Raw genomic sequence first — 18326 nt, 5'->3', positions numbered from 1 at the left:
TCAGTACTTCTGCCTACATGGTATAACCTGAAGCAGTGGGTTGTTTTTAAAAAAAAAAAATTCTCAACAACATGAATCCAAGTTGATTGGAATTAGAACTGGAAATTTCATGGATCTATAGTCGTCAAGAATTCAGTTGAGTTAACAGGATATTCAGTGGATGTGCGAAATTATCAAATATTATTCTTTGTTTCCAGACTTTTGCCCATAATTCATTTTTCCCTTTTGCCTTTTATTTAAAAAAAAAACCCATCACCTGACTTAATTTTTTTTGCTAGCAGTACTAAGAAAAGCGATTAACCATTTTGGTAATTGAGCCAATATTTGCATTAATCATGCAACTGGTGAAGTGGTGGGGCTTGATTAAAAGCACATTCCTCCTGTCACAGTCAGAACACTTTCCATGTGTTCGTAGAAATGTTGACTGTCTCACTGAGGACACCTTGCACTGCATTTTGTGGCTCACTCAACATGATAAGTAGGATACATTCAGAGGAAGTCATGTTTAATATTAAAAAACAAATTGGATATGGTTGCTGGAAACAAATAGTCTCAATTCCAGGACATTGCTACAATAGTTCCTAAATTTCAACAATCTTCAGCTTCTTCATTAACCTTGCCTATCTCATAAGGCAGCATCTCATAAGCTCATAAATGGAGAGCTTTTGATGATTGCTGGCTGATGATTGCACAATATTCAGTTTCATATGCAACTTCTCACATTCTGAAGCAGATTATGCCTGCATGCAGGAAGACATATATCACATTCAGGGTTGAGCTGATTAAGTAACATTTGTGCAACAACAAGTGTCAGTTATGGAACATTTTCAACAAGACAGAATCTAACCATATCTCATCATCATTAGATTGCATTAACATCATTAAACAACCTCCAGCAACGTTTAGGGCCTACCACTGACCAAAACTTAATCGAAGCAGCTACATCAACACCGAGGCTATAAGAATTTATCAGAAGCCAGCTGTTTTTTAGTTCCTGTGAGCCAAAGTCTGGAAACAAAGGATAAAATGTGATAACTTCTCAGGTGGCAAATAGCATGCTATGCAACTCCTGAAAATTAGTCCACTGTCTAAAAGGTACAAGTCAGAAGCATAATGGCACATTCTCTCTTGTCTGAATGAATGCAGCTCTAACACTCAAGATGCGTAGCATTCCTCTCTGCTGAGGTGCGTACGATCGACAAGATGCACTGTAGCGCCTTGTTAAAATATTTTCAACAGCACCCCCTTAAACCAAGAGCTTCTTAGCGTAAAAACACACGGACATATGTTACATGCACTAACATCTGCAGATTCCTGTCGAAATGTCATCCCATCTCGACTTGAAAATATGTCGCTGATCCTTCATTGTAGCTGAGTTAAAAATCCTGGAACTTTCAGTCTAGCAACTCTGTAGGTGAATCTACCAGTTGTGGACTGTAGCAGTTCAAGGAAATTACTCCCTATCACCTTTTGAGGGAATGGGCAAATAATTCTGGACTTGCCAACAATATCTACATCCTTTGAATGAATAAAAATATCCTGAAGAATTTGTTGGGTGGAAGTTGATTACTTGGAGTAATATTTAAACTTGCACGAAATCAACTGACATTGTTGAAATTTCTGTTTTTATTTAAAAAAAATCAAAGTTCTGCTTTCAGGTCCACAAAATTAATGGTAATTACCATTATCTGTTCCATCATTCATTTTATTCATGTGGTATTGATTTTTGTTTTATACAAGCTTATCTTTTGCTTCTCAATTTATAAAGAAAATAATTATCAAATTCTAGAAATTTGGAATGACAATTGACTAGCTATTTTGTTTTTGTTTTTACTTAATGATTTTGATTTCTGATTATAATGGCACACTACATGAATTAAATATAAGTTCCAGAAAACAGAAAATCTATTGTTCTGATTTGTCATACTAACCGTAATTATTTAACAAATTATACTTGAAATAAAGTGTTAATTGATATTTTCATTGTTTGACAGATATGCAATACATTAGAAGAGTGTCAGAATCCATGTCTTCAGCTATTGCCCATAGAAAATGGGTTGCAGGAAATCAGAGCATATCAGCAAGGAAGCTCTTCAGTTTCATGCAAACAAATGCTTCCACTGATAAAAGAATGTATCCATAGGCGACAACAAGAAATGGTAATGAACAGGAGAACTTCTTCCACTGAAGCTGTCAATGGCAGTGCTCCAGTTTCAGAAGGATCATCTGGTGCTTTAGACTTATCTGGTCCTGATATAGATTCCCAGAACACTGAATATATTGGTGACAATTTATTGGAAAATTCTCAGAATTTGAACTCTTCATTGCAGGCTCATGGTGATGGCAATTTAGATCTAATGAGTCCAGACAGTGGGTTAGCCACTATCCGAAGCAATCGGTCATCTAAAGAAAGTTCTGTTTTTCTCAGTGATGAAAGCCCGATACGAGAAGCCATTGTACCGCCCTCTAGTGTTATACATGGATATGATATGTTTAGTTCACTGCCTGAAGGTGAATTAGCTGAGGAAAAGATACCTTCAGTCATCCATGTGAATGATAATTTTGATTTGTCTGTCCTTGATCCATCACATTGCAGTAACACTAATGCTGATGTTATAGGAAATAATGAAGAGTTTTTGATGATTGCCAGCTTGTCAAAGTTAGATTCCACCCCTCAAAAAAATATTGTGGAAGATGTTCCACTAAGTTGTAATTGGCCTGAGCCTTCTCCTAATATGTCAGAAGAAACCAGTCCAGAAGCTAACCTGGTAAAAGTAAAGGATGTTCATGTTTCCAAACAAGGAAGTGCCGGTAATAAATCAGGAGAAGATCAAATGTTGCAGGTTGTTAGATCCCATGCAGCTAATATTTCTTTACTTTCTCAAAATCTTTCTAATGATGTAATTGGATCACAAATTGAAGATAAGAATGTCCCCCCAACACCCATGAACAGTCTTGTAGATGGTTCTCCCCTGGATGAAGGACCTCATAATATTTTTGCAGAAGATGTAATTGAGAAAATGAACGAAATTGCTATTCTTGACTCTGATCAGTCAGATTCTATACATACTGGAAAACAGAAAGAATTTGAAATTTGTATGAAACAGGATGCGCCAGGCCCAAAGGATGTCTGGAATGAAAACCAAAAAAAACTAAATGTACTTGTGCAATCTCCTGATTTTTGGACAAATTTTGATCAGGAATTCACTCAATCAGATTTTACACATGGTGATATCTGGAGTCAAATTGATAGCCAATCTCAACAATCAGTTATGAAAAATATTGATGATCAGTGGAATATAACCGAACCAAGCATTTTCCAATCAACCTCTGCTAAATCAAACGTACATGATGAATTAGACAAAACTCAAATGATCTCAAACACTTCTAATAACGGGAGCAAATCTATGACAGAAGAAGATTTGTCAGGTGTCGATAATATAGATCCTTGTTACAAATTTGCAACCAAAAATTTAATAGTACACGAATCGCTAAACACAACAACACTACCAGTTCAACAGGACAAACAGCAAGGTATAGACAGTTCACATATAGGTTCTGAACAGAAACAGTGTACAGCAGCAGTAGCAAATACAGTTATTTGGAATGTACCAGTGCATGAAGTTATAAGACCTAATGAAAAATTTTCAGATATTTCAAAGAATTTCGAGCAGAAAATCCAACAATCAAACACTGAAAGCCCAGAGTCTATACAGGATTCTCAACTATTTTCATCACAAATGCCTACAATATTAAATGATTCTGAACAGGAGATTAGTTTACCAGTTGCTGTAAATTCAATTATAGGGAATGAATCTACAAATAAAACGCAAGTAACAGGTGAAAGTTTCGATGCATGGACTACATTTGACCTTGAACCTAACAACCTAACTTCTGAAAGTGAAAAATTAAGGATTGCAAAAGATGTCCCTCTGACTGCACACAAGCATGATCTAGAGTTTAGTCCTGAAAAGGAGAAAAGGCAGCTAACCTTTGAAAATACAGATGTACGGGATGACCACTTCCAGAAAAATAATGTTGAAATATGGAATATTGGTCAGCATGATTCCAACAGCTCACTATTGAGTAATCCTAATCTATTGAGTAAGCAAGTAAACAGCATTAATCAGTCAAGTCAAGAAGGGAATGAAATAGAGCAAGCTATTCCTCAGCCACTATTAGAAACTACCATTCCAATCACTGAATATGTGCAGGAAGGACAGCAAGCTCCAATTATTCATAATCAGGCAGCATTTGAAGTGGTAGAGTCTTTGAACCCAGGTGAAAGCAAACAAGCATCTCCAAATGCTTCAGTTATATGGAATGAATTTGAACATTGCAGCAACTCACCTTTTGAAAGTCTAGATGGAAGTGGTAAATATCTTGAGAAGACTAGTCTGCAAAGTGCAAAAAAAACTTTAGATAAAATTGAAAGTTCAGATCTGAGAACTAGATATTCTACAACTGAAAATTCATACACAGAGGACAGATGTATCCAAGAGAGCAGCCACCTTTCAACAGGGATACACTCTCCATGGAATGTTTTTGAAGAGGATGTTAATAAATCTATGTTCATAAGTCAACAATTCCAGTTCAATCAAGTACAGGAGGTTAGTCAGCCCACTGCAAGTCACCCCAACATTGGCCATCATTCTGAAACTGAAGGCAGTTTACCAGATTATAAAATTAATAAATTCTGCAGATCTTCTGAATTTGAAATGGTAGAGACAGACAATCAGCAAACTTCTTCAGCTCCTCAGACATGGAATCAGGAAGGTTCTGAGCTGAATGAAAAATTTTCAAATTCACAGAGCAAATGTGAAGAATTTTCTTATTCTGACCTAGAAGAAAACTGGGAAACATCTGGACAGCAAAGAGAACAGCCAGTGGTCAACATTTCTGATACACATTGTAAAGAACAGGATAGTCAGTTGTTAACCTCTGAAATACCACAAGACTATCCAGCAGGCACTGATATCAATAGACAACCAATGGAAGAAGACAAATTACAAGTTGTAAAGAATTCTGATCATTATAATGATTCTGAGTTTGAATTTATCCAGGCAACTACCGATTTCCCTGTTTTGAATAGATTTGAACAAGAGCAATCGAATGCACTTGATTCTAACAAACCTGTAGAATGTGAGTATAACCGTACTTACACTGAAATTCCTGACACTTGGACAGACTCAAAATTTGACTTTCCTGAGTTGCTTCCCACTTGTAATGATGCATATAGTGAATTTGAACAGGAGTTAGTCAAACAAGATGAAAATATTCCTGATATTGTCAATGACTATCATCAAGATGCAAATCAGATTTCTTCAGTAAATCCTGATTTATGGGCTAAATCTGATCACTTGTTTTTTGAATCAACTACTGTAAATCCTGATATTCTGAATGATCATGAGTTAGATTCCAGCCAATCAACTTCAAACAGCCCTGATAGATGGAGTGAATTGATTGAGACAGAAAAGCAAGAACTGGGGAATCCAGATATGTGGATGGAGTCAGAAGGAAAACCTGCTGAACTCAAGACTGAACTTCCTGATATAATGGATGTAGCTGGACAGCAGTCATGGCTGTCAATGTCAGACAGTGTTGCTTCATGTGTATTAGCTGAACCAGCTGTTTATGATCAGTATCAGTATGTACATAATGAATTGGTGCAACAAGCAAGCCATTCACCCTTAGTTGCTGCGGATGCGCAGTCCTGTAAAATACAGTTAAACAACCAGCAGGAAATGAAATATGCTGATGGTTGCACTGAATCAAGAGAAGAGTTTGTTACAGCAAAACAAACGTTCAATAAAAATAAAGACCTGACCGAATTAACTCAAACTATGTTTGATTTTGTACAAGAAGATAAACAACATACTTTTGTTAGTCCTGATGCTTGGATTCAGTTAGAAGAAGAAGCTGCTGAAGCAACCAGAAAAGATCCAGATTCACAGGTTAAATATCAAGAGCGAATACATTATTATGATTTAGCAAATCATAAATTTACAGAGTATAGGGACACTGTAACTCATCAAGAAAATTTGCAACATCTTGATACCAGGAATCCAATGGAAGAGATTTCTGTTACTGTGGATAGCGTATTACTTTGTGAAAATGACATTTCATGGGGCGAAACTAAAAAGTTTGAACTCTCAGGTGCTGAAAACAATGAAAACAAAAAAGCACATGATATGCCATCTGTAACTCTACAGGACAAAAGCTTAAATTCATTCTTGCCAGCTAAAGAGCAAGAGGGCAGTGTTTTAGAAGATAAATCTTCAAATCTTTACCGAGACAACAATGCAGCCAGGAAAACTGATGAGAAAAGAGAAAATGAATGCCTTTTTTCAAAATCCAGATATGCAGATGACTATTTTACTTCTGCTACTTCTAGCTATAGCCTAGATAGAGAGATACATGATCCAGGAATGATGGAATACTTCTCTGTATCAGAAGAAAATATTTTGAATATGGAACCACTGGAAGATTTTTCTCAGGCAGTAACAGAAGCTATTCATTTGAATGATAGTATTTCATCTGTAAGTATCAGTGGTTCTAATACCATTAAGGATGAGTTGGTTATGGCACAGGAAGCATCTAAAATTGGTGATGAGGGGTCTCAACCAGCTGGTCCTGAATATCAAAGTTGTAATAGAGAAACTAACTCAGACGTATTTGAAGATTCATTTGTCCATGGTGCTTGTGAATCTGTAAGGCAGCCTGATTCACTAAAAACTTCCACCGACGTTATCGGAGAGAGAAATATATTTCCACCAGCAGCTGATATAGTAGCACAGCCTAACATTGATATGCTAAACCAAAGTAATATTGAAACAGAGCAAGAGGTACATAATGTTGTAGAAAGTGCATGGCTTTCATTTGGAAATACAGATATTAGCAGTAACAGCAACGAGACATCTTCTAGTTTATCATCTAGTATCCATAAATCAGACTTTTGGGAAGATCTTAGTCCCCAGGATTGTAGTATAGTTGCTGACGAATTTTCACATGTTTCTGTTTTAGAGAGTACTGTTGCAACAGAGAAGCATAAGGAGATGATAGGAAGTGAAGTAAGAGTGGAAACTGCGCAACAATTGTCAGAACTCTACGGCAAAAGCGGAGTTCCCCTTTTGGAACAAAGATTTGATAACCAGTGCAGTTCCTTGGTTTATTCGCTCAACACTCCAGTTTCCTCAATTGAGATTGGTAACGGTTCGCCAGAAGTTGACAAAGTTGGTAAATGCCAAACCAAGGTGAACTCAAGTGAACTTGATATTAATGACATCAGAATAACGTCTGATAAAGACCATGACACAGGAGAAATGGATTATATAATTGTAGCTGGAAATAAAAGACCTTGTGAAGAAGTGTCGAGTAGCCAGCAAACTAAAAATCTAGCCATAGATCTGAATGCAGATATTATAAAAACGGATTTTGAAGATAATTTTTCAACATTTCCTTCAGTTACTATTCAACCAAGAATCAGTGGAAATGAAATGAGTGACTTGGAGAAATTTTCTGATAGCTTATCTTCAACATGCAATGCCACTGCTGCCCAACTTCTAGGCAATAAAGACCAAAATCAAGGTGGGGCACATTTGGATGAGAAGCCAACTAAAGATCAGAATAAAAAATTAGTGGATGTAAGTGAACTGTTGGACACCGCACCTGAGGAATATCCTAGTAGAAGAAAAATGAGAGAATCTGGTTCAGAACATTCAATTAAAGAGCTAAAGACAATGAACCTTGTTTCTAATGAAACCGGTGTGAATAACACTAAAGAATCTGAGATTGGCTATGACACCATGCATCACATATCTCCAGAAATGAATGTTACAATATATACAAAAAGAACTGTATCTACAGATGAGCTAAGCAACAGTGAAACTGAGAGCACTGCATCCCAGTTCTCTGTGAGGGAGGCCAACGTTTCACATGAAGATTTAAGTGAAAGCGAAAATGTGGCAGAACAGATTTATCCCAACCCATCTGCAACTGAATGTTGTACTTCAGTGGGAAAAGAGATAAGGAGGGAAGAGATTATTTTAATTGAACAGGGAGATTCGACTAAAGTGAGGTAATTTATGCCTTTATATTTTGTTTTTAATATTTTTGTTAATATAGCAGTACAAATCCTTTATATACAGAAAGTTGAACATTCTGGATTATAAAACGTTTTATTTTCATTAACTAAAATGGCAAATATTGAGTGCTTTGTAAATGAAATTGACATAATTCAAAATTAATTTCAGAAAGTTAAAAAATAAGCCATTTTGGGGACCACATTTTGGTAGCCAGAGTTGGTGGTTGAAAGTGAATGGAGCCAACTGTTAAAAGTAAGTGTTAAAAATTGTATTCTTTGTGGAATAATTTTCACCAAAAGAATTCTGACAATACATGGGGATATTCAAACCTTTCCTGGATCAACTGGTGCCTCACAACAATGGTTCCATGAAAAATGTCATTGTGATACCATTGACCTGGCTAAGTCCATGGCCAGGCAACCTCACGTAGTAGAAGGCTTCCCTTCCTCACCCACTGTTCCATCTGTTCCCATGTCCTGCTCATCCTCTTCCTCTGGGGACATCTCACCATCTTTTGTCAAGAGTTTCTGAAGAGTTACTTTCTGGGCATGTTATGCAGCATCATGATATTGTTAGAAACTCTGACAGGTGGGTATTGCAGGACACCACTTAAGCATTCCAGGTTTCAAAAATGTAGTTTAAGCAGGCTGATGGACTGCTCAATGAGGATTCTTGTCAGCAGATAATACCTTTGGGATCTGTTCCTGCTCATGGACAACCTTTAGAATCCAATATCTGGGTGTGCGTGGGAAGGGATGGAAGGACAGTGGAACAGCAGAGTGTATGTATCGTGGCAGCCTGCTGAAAAATGTGCACAGACATATACGAAGATGAGTGCTATTAGACTTCCTGCTCTCTCAATGCAGAATAGGAGTTTTTTGTTGGAAGTACTACCTTTATTCTTGTTGCATCTTTTAAATAACAAGTAACATTATGTGGAAGCATACTAATGTCCAGAATGTCCAATCTCTTGTTAGAGGCTGAAATAAAAAGGCTAAGTTGTATAGTATTATGAGAGTTTTGTAATCATTACAATGTAAGAACAAGTGCACATATTTTTTGTAAAAATAGTATCAGAAAGGCAGGAAATGAACATTAAGTTGCAGCCATTCCAAGCTGGTCAGGAAGTTGCATAAAATTAACGGGTATAGTTCCTGTATGTGCCTGATATTCTTTGAGCAGATTCCAGCTAAATAACCTGTCTCCTATTGAATTCAATAGAATGTAAGTAAATATTGTTATGAATAGATTGTTTAAGTAAATTCAGAATTTTGAATTATGCAATAAAGGTTAAACTAAAGCAGACTCATTAAACATATTTGCTATTGTATAGATTGTGTACCTGTATTCATTTCAATTGTAAATTAAAGGTGGGAGCTAGTCGAGAAGCTCTCCTGCTTTTACCATGTACCATTAGGCAGGTTGAAAAGATTTTCAGGCTAATAATCAGCCTGATTTGCCTAATTATGAATGCATTTTTATGACCTTAGTTCTAAAGTGGGCCTTGTGCCAAAAGATTGGCAACCCTATCTCTGCATCAGAAGACCTGCCTTCTCACTCTATCCTTAGTCAAACAAAAACTGCATTTTGCTATGGTTCAGCTTTTGAGCTGAAAACTCAAAGAAGGAAGATGCTAACATTGTGAAATCAATCATCTGAGAGCTCCTTTGTACAGGATTTTCTTTTATTGATGGGCAGCATAATTATTTTTAAACAATCTTCTTTGCAAATATTCAAGATTGAAAAGTAAAGTAGTTGGTATGCACATTGGTAAGTGTGTTTTTCATCTCCTGCATGTAGTTCTAACACTTGATGTGTCATACTCAGCAGGATGTTAGGAATCACAAATTGTTTCAATAACCTTGATGTTTATTCATGTCTTAATTTTTTGTTTTATAGTCAATGCACTTGTTATTGTGCAATGAAATATAAATTACATAAAATACAGCATTATCATTCAATAATTTTCAAAATGTTCAGTGTATGGATGAGTGTAGACATGATTTGTAGAATATTTGTAAAATTACTTTTCCATTAATTCTAATCTGAGCAAGAAATTCTTGAACAATTTTAGATAAAACATATTTTACATGATTTTAATGGCCTTTTGTATTTTAATATCATTTGATATTCTTACAAATTATTACTTGGATCAAGCTTTTAGTTAGCAGTCTCAATACCAAGTTGTTTGATACTGTGTCTATTTTTGTCTTACAACAAAAGGAAGCAACTTCTGCTCTTTTTCCAATAAGCATTTGGCTTATATACATGTGAGTTATTATATAGCTATCTATCAAGGTGGCATAAAGAAATTCTTCAGAGTGGTATACTTCCTAGCTACATAAAACGGGTATGAACATTTTTCACCTTAATTTTTGTTTAGATCCACTATTTCAAATGATCAATTAGACTAATAATTTAAATTCTTGTTTCCACTTTTGTCACTTTCCTTTGATGAATTAATTTACAGGCAACACTCCTCACGTTTATGAACTTTGTTTAAATTACTGTGTTTTTTCCCCTGTTAATTTGTTTCCACAGTTCCTTGAGCTCTGTACAAGAGTATGCACTTCAGAACTCTGCAGCAATGGCACAAGATTCTCTTCAGGAACACCTGACTGAAGTAAAGGAAAACAGGTTGTATGAAGAATATACAAGGTGAGTTTTAATAATCACAATCTTTCATTTATACTTATGTAAATATAGTTTATTCTGAATTGCCATGTTATGAAGGATGAAGCATGTGAACTAATCTTGCGTATTTCAGGTTTATTTTTAATTTTTGTATTCAAGACTTCAAAACCACTGAATATACTTTGGATGGCGATTGTAGTAGAAATGTGATGGAAAAGTTTGATATCAGTGGGATTGAGCAGAGGTGTTTTGTATATTATATTTTCTTTGTAGCATCATGAATGGTAATAGATACTATGTCAGCAATTAAACTCAAATTCAAAGGGATGGCTATATACACAGTGGCTCCTCAAGAATGCATGCCAAAAATGGAAGATGAAGCTCATTCCACTTTGGGTGTTGTAAATTTCAGGTATACAAAAAAGAAGATGGTGACTATATATTCGGGGCAGACATCTGGGTTGATAGACATTGCATAACCTTCACAAAATTGTGCAACGTAAAGAGATGCTGGGGGTCTTATGCACCCAGCATATATACAGGATCAAATTGATATACTATTGTCAGAGACAGAGTACCAGTCTGGACTCTGGTTCTCAAGATCTATGAATACATCTTTCTATGACAAGCTAGTTCCAACTATATTGGGGACCATCCATGACTGTAGCCTGAAGGTAACTGTTGCCATGCATTTCTTTGAACGTGGATCCTTTCAGGCAGGTGATGTAGTGATCTATGTGGAGTTAAACTGTCATCTGCTGAGTATTGCATATTTATCACTGCAATGCTCAGGCAGGCTGGGTAATATGATTTGCAACAGTCACTTGCAAGGCTGGTTGTTTTGGCTGGTACTGTGCTTCCTAAGGGCTCGGTATGACTGACCTCTCACATGTTGCAGTTGAGGTTTCAGCATGAACGAACCATTTTTTAAAATTTTTGTCTTGAAAAATAGTGGACTGCAAAGAGACAGAATGTCTTTAAATAACAGATTTACCAACATGGTTACATAATTTCACAGCAAGAAATTTAATATCTGGTATGAAATCTGTTTTGTGAGCAGAGGAGTTGTTTACAAGTGAAGTTGACTGGTTCTCTTGGAATTGAAAACAAGTTGTACAGACGCAGAGAGAGAGAGAGAAAGAGAGACTCAGAAGGATGTGCTATTGTTCTCAGCAAAACTTACTGCAGGAAAGATTTTTTTTTACAGCAGTAATAGCTGTGAGCAGTGATATTTGAACTGCTAAATTACAGACATTTCCCACGTGAGTCAGTTTCTCTGTACATCGTACAAGCCACTGGACGTTTCTAGAGCGAAACAACTGAACACCAAGGTTAGCCAAAGTAGAATCATCTCAACATTGGAATTGGAAAGCAAAGACCACTGAATTGACCCTATTTCTTTCTTCTACTTCTGTCCATAATTTATTATCCCAACTTGCTTGCCTCTTTACGTGTGTATGGGTAAAGGGTGTATTATTAAGGAGATTAGAGTTTTAGTTAGTATTCTTATTTGCAATTCTGTTTACCCATAGCTATAGTCTATTGCTTATAATAAATAATAATTTTTGTTTCACGTAGAAACCTGCTCCATGCTTTCTACTCAGTACTCTTTCAATAGCCAGAGAGCTGCTCAGTTTTATTTTTTGGAAACTTCACACCGAGGGACAGTATATGTGCTGGTGTTTGGTGCTGAGAAGGGATGTGCTACTGCATTTGCTGAGGTTTCCTTTCCCACCTCAGAGGCTGCAGAAGATCCTATTGGGCATTCAATATTTCTCCAGTGAAGGAGACAAAGAAAGGGTGGATTATAGCCATATTCAAAGTGCATGTGATTGCAGGTACAAGACATTCCATAATGGCAGCACCTGGAAAGCACATTGAGATAGAAATAAGGGGTCTGAGTGACATGAGCAATGGGGAGATCTGGCAGAATTGGATGACAGCAGTGGTAAAGCCCATCTCAATGTCAAGGACAACTTGCACCATTTTTTATGTGTTTCACAAAAGGTGTGATGAGATTCTCACTAGGTCGCAGTGAAAAGCCAATTGACAGTGGTTATTACTTTATTGACACCTTGTTAACAGCTCATCCTCAGCCAAGACCATCATGAAGCACTGTATAGGGCTTTTGAAGATGTAGTTTCACTACTTGTATCAGACTAGTGGTCCACTCCATGTAGTCCCAACAATGTGTGCCATATCACCCAAGGGCAATATGCTCTGTACAAGTGGAGTAGCCAGTGAGTTGATGTCTTGGATGCTGAGGAACTGAGAGAATGGGACTTTATTAAAAGCCTCCTGAAAATCTAAGTATACTGTGCCCTTTGGCTTTCCTTTATCAATTTTGTTACTAGCATCTTCAAAAAACCCTGACAAATTTGTCAAGCACAATTTTACATCTACAAATCCATGCTGACTATGCCTAACCATAGCATTATCATCCAAGTGTCTATTTATCCCATTCTTTAAAATAGATCCTTGCATTTTCCCTTCTAAAGCTAACAGATTGTAGTTCCCTGTTTTCCCTTGCACTCACTTCTTAAAGAAAACCCTTACAACTGTTACTCTTCCATTTTTCTTCCTCCAGCCCTATACTTCTGATTTGCCTGTAGTGCTGTGGGTGTAGCTCTGGCTGCATTCACCTGACAAACCAGCACCCTTTCTGTTTTCCAACATGGAATAGCGATCAGCAATAGTATAGTAGACTCTGGGGGATTCCTGCATTACCTGCCTGGTTTTCTTAGTTGCCAGCTAGACACTCATTCCCTGTCTGTTAGTGCACTTTTGATCTGTGGTGAGACTACCTCCCTATATGTACTACTCGCGTACTCTGCCTCATGATGTGTGCCTCACTTGGCCCTTCTGGCCTGCCATCCCCTAACTCTTAAAACTATTTTGTTATCTTTTGAATTATAATGAACTTAATATGAAACCCAGCAAGCTATTCCTGAGCAAAAGAGAAAAAAAGTCTACAGACTTAAATGCAAACTAAATATCCAACTTACATTTGAAAGATTAGAAATACTGACTAAACCTACTCACCAATCAGCTGCTTTCCTTGCATATGTGACATTATGCCGCTCGTGGTCTAAGTGCAGGTAGGCGTTATGATGCACACTTTCTTTTATCTCCCACTCAACTTTCTTTCTGGAGAGTTTATTTCTTGCAGTATATCTTAATTAAAGTGCTTTCATGCTCCTCTTCCCCAAATTCCCAGTTACTCACCCTTTATCTGTCTCACTCAGGTAAATTTTCCCCTACTCCGACCATGCACTTTAAAAAAGACCTTCTTATAGAAAGACACATTTTTCTTAACTTTCCACTAGAATAACCAACATCTAATGCAGGAAGGAAACTCAGGTATTGATAGTTAACTGCCACCGTCAAACTGTTTAACTAGGCAATTTTAACTTGATACTCACTGATGCTCAGCTCCTGAACTCAGTACAGCTCTGGTCTGTATTTAGACTGAAGAGCTGAACTCCTGCGATGAGGCTAGGCAGGAGTGGGAGGGATTACCCTGACACCGAGTCTGTATTTGACCAATAATGTCATCATGGAGCTGTAGCAAAACTGGAATCAGCGTGAAACTGGGAGAAAGTTCTGTGCTAGTTGGAGTCAAGCTAAGCGCAACGGAACATGGTTACCGTTGTTGAAGGGCATTCATCCCTGTCGAAGGACCTCACTGCAGGAGTTCCTCAGGATGGTGTCCTAAGCCAAACTAATCTTCAGCTATCTCATCAATGAGCCTCCCACTGTCATAGTGTCAGAAGTGAAGATGTTTGATGATGATTGCCCCAAGTTCACCAATATTCACTATGCTTTGGATACTTGAGCTGTCCATGCTGATGTGTATCGAGACTTAGACAGTATGCAGGCTTAAGCAAACATCATTCACATCACACAGGTGGCAGTCAATGACCTCTCAAGCAAGATAGAATCTAACCACTGTCCTTAGACATTTAGAGGCAGGCATTACCATCACGTAATCCTCCACTATCAGCATCCTAGGGGTTACAATTGACCAGAGAAAAAACTGGATAAGCAATATAAATACTGTAGCTACAAGAGCAGGTCAGATGCTGAGAATTTAGTGGTGAGTAACTTACCCTCTGTCTCCCCAGTTGCTGTCCATCTGCTACAAAACATTTGTCAGGCGTGTGATAAAATACTCTCCACATGTCTGGATGGATACAGCTCCATCAACACTCGGTGTTTGACACCTTCCAGGAGAAAGCATCTCACTTGAGTGGCATGCCATCCACTGCCTTCAACACTCACTCACTTCATCACCATTACAAAATGGCAGCAGAATGTGCCATCTTCAAGAGGCACAGCTGTATCTCACCAAGCCTCCTTTGACAGAATCTTCTAAACTCCCAACTTCTGGCACTTTGGAAGGACAAGGGCAGCAGATACATAGGAACACCACCATCTGTAAGTTCCACGCAGCATTCTGACTTGGAACTATATTATTTTTTTCCCTGCAACTGTCAAAACCCAGAACACTCTCCATCAGAGCACTGTGGGTGTAGCAGTTTGAGAAGGCAGCTTACAGCCAATAAATGCTGACTTAGCCAGAAATGCCCTTATTCCATGAACAAATAAAAAATATTGTATTCCATGGCTCTGTCTTCCCTGACAAAGGTCATAACAGTTTCCCTTTGGGTAAATCATTGAAATGACAAAAAAAATCACACTTACCTCTGTGAAAACATCCAAATGTTTAAGAAATACTAGATTTCAATGTTCCTTGCACAAAGCACTTACCCCTGCTGCACCTAGCACTGTCCTTTAAACCAAAGGTGGTGACCCAAATGGCCTGCTGGCTCCAAGTCTGGACGTACTGCCTGCTACATCGGGTGAGCAGCCTACATCTTCCTCCTGCTGCCGGCAGGCTCACCCTGGTGGCTATTAATTGTTCATTAACTTTTTAACTGGACTGGATCAACTCCAGATTGATCGGAGACCTGCTGATGGACACAGACCATTTCATTTAGATGTCCATATAGTGGGTATTCATTGAATAGTGTGAGAGTCTTGTGGCTTAATTATTTAATTCTTAAAATTGCCAGTTAAAATAAGAAAGAATAATGTTTTCTTATTAATACACTGCAGCTACAATACAATATGCAGACTCAAACTTTTGCATTATAACAGAGATTCACTGTATTTGTTAATTTAGTTTACCATAGATTTATCAGTTGTGTGTGATTTAAATCGAAACCTCAGAATGCTTGCTACATCTGTGTAATAAACTAGGAGTTTTTTTTCACATCTATTAATGATTCTGTTGGTGTCAATTGCACAGGAGCTTGATATAAATGTGTTAAATAATATATTAGAAATGGCACACAGATATTTAAGGAGTGATGGAATTTTATTCTTAGGAGACCATAGATTCAAATCCTATTGAGGATGGCAGGAATCTGGAAAGCACCGGCTGGGAGGGTAGTTAAAGTAGGAAAGCTCACAAACTTCTGATTAGATTAGATTAGATTACTTACAGTAGGGAAACAGGCCCTTTGGCCCAACAAGTCCACACCGATCCTCCGAAGAACAACCCACCCAGACCCATTCCCCTTTCGGGCAAATTAGCATGGCCAATTCACCTAACCCCACATCTTTGGACTGTGGGAGGAAACCGGAGCACCTGGAGGAAACCCACGCAGACAGGGAGAGAATGTGCAAACTCCACACATACATTTGTCCAAGGGGAGAATTAAATCTGGGTCTCTGGTGCTGTGAGGCAGCAGTGCTAACCACTGTGCCACCAAATGGATGTAGATTTTCCTATTATTTGGAGAACAGAAAATCTTCAGTGCTCTGGCCAGCTATTATTCTTAAAGCAACACATCCAAAAACAGATTGACTAGCCATTTATTTCATTAAGTGCAATGCAACTTTGTGTGTAAAACAACAATGACATAAAAGACAACAGCTAAGAGCAAGTGTGTTTTTCTAACGTTTATTGCTTTGCCTTTTTTAACATTCTGATTTGATAAAATGCTGTGATTTCACATTATAGTTTGATGTCTGATTGAAGTCTAATTAGGATTAAAGTCAATTGGCTCATTTTCAATCTGTGTTTAATAGTTGTCATGCATTTTGAGATGAGAAATACATCCTAATATTATCTTCAAAAATTACTGCATTGATAAATAGTCATTTATGTAAATGTTTATTTTCAAATGTATATTGAAGGGAGTCAGACGTAATGTTGAAGGATTATTAAAATAAGATTCCGTTAAATGCAAAACTGAATATGAATACTATTAGTAATGGACAATGAAAAATAGCAACAGTTGCTAAAGAGTCTCTTCAAATTCTGAATAACTGAATTCACTCTAGGATATAATTTGATTCAACTATGAGTCACAGATCTACTAAAATGTTTTTCACACTGTGATTTGATACCTCAAATTACACAAGCACATTTAAATTTACAGATTTACAAATTGCTTTATGAAAATAAATTTCACTTCAATGCCATAGAGCAATTTGTACCACCTGTCCCCTAGTGTGATTTTGATGAGTTGAAAACAGTTATAATAGGATGGGATTTACATTGTAAATTTAGAAAATAATTATATTTTTTTGAAGTTCAGTTGAGCTATCTTGTCTCCTGATGATTGTAGATCCTGTATGAAATCATGATGAACAGAGTGAAGAGTATTTCAATTTACTGTAACTACACATGAAGCAACCTCTAATTAATTAATCTCTCTCCGAATCATTCAAGACAAAAAGTTTCTTAAAGGATCTAGTTGTAATACGTAAACACATTTTCTTCTGAGATTCTAAGGGTCTTAGGACAATAGCAATAGAGCTCTACACCGTATATCTCATGGTCTGCTTGTACTAAATGGTTCTGATATTAATCCAATTTTGCAGATAACACTAAGTAGGAAATATTTTCTGAAAAGGACTTGAGATTTCAGACTGATAAAGATAGATTGCATGAAGGGCAAAAATTTGACAGATTGGAGAATATCAAGTTGTTCACTTTGACAGGACAACTATAACAGTACTACTTAAATGGAAAACAACTGGAAAATGGTGAGGTACACAGGCATCCAGGTGGTCTGGTGAATGAGTCACAAAAGATTACTGATCAGGTATAGCAGGTAAATAAGAATAACTATCTGAGATAATTGTGAATGTGGAACTCAAAACATAAACCGATCAGCTACTGATCACTGAGCAGGCCTGGAGATCTGAATGGACGACTTTTGCTCTTGGTTCATTTGTATGTACATAGATGTATATTGTCCATTAAATCCACCCAATTCAGAGTTAAAATCAGCTTCATGTATTTAATGCAACTGAGTATTATGAATTTATTCTGTATTTATTGTTAATTAGCAAGAATAAAAATGAAAGAGTTAGTGGCTGGTTGATACACAAGACTTGGTGGCATCATGTTAGAATACACAAATTTCTATTCAAGTATATTTTGCAACGATTCAAGTTTAGCAAGTGAAGATTACCTTTGGCATTGTGTTTCACCTGCTTTCACAGTTATGATATTTAGTGTACTTCTCAATGAAGAGAAATACTAAAATTTTACATAAATTTTTATACTGATTATTATTTGATTTCAATTGA

General features: G+C 37.1%; 1 protein-coding gene across 3 annotated transcripts in view; it reads left to right on the top strand.

Moving 5' to 3' along the window:
• Positions 1-18326, top strand: part of LOC122561080 (protein prune homolog 2-like) — a 424382-nt gene that overhangs the window by 288717 nt on the left and 117339 nt on the right. For 2 of the 3 annotated variants that reach the window (XM_043712461.1, XM_043712468.1), the window contains exons 8-9: positions 1995-8077; positions 10626-10742. In XM_043712461.1, coding sequence (XP_043568396.1) covers positions 1995-8077; positions 10626-10742 — 6200 coding nt within the window. Of the gene's footprint in view, positions 1-1994; positions 8078-9239; positions 9309-10625; positions 10743-18326 lie in introns of those variants that run through there. The other variant, XM_043712477.1, reaches the window with a different exon arrangement.

The sequence above is a fragment of the Chiloscyllium plagiosum genome, chromosome 2 (assembly GCF_004010195.1).
Source record: "Chiloscyllium plagiosum isolate BGI_BamShark_2017 chromosome 2, ASM401019v2, whole genome shotgun sequence".
NCBI classification, from domain to species: domain Eukaryota; kingdom Metazoa; phylum Chordata; class Chondrichthyes; order Orectolobiformes; family Hemiscylliidae; genus Chiloscyllium; species Chiloscyllium plagiosum.
This window is presented reverse-complemented; position numbering and strand designations above follow the sequence as displayed.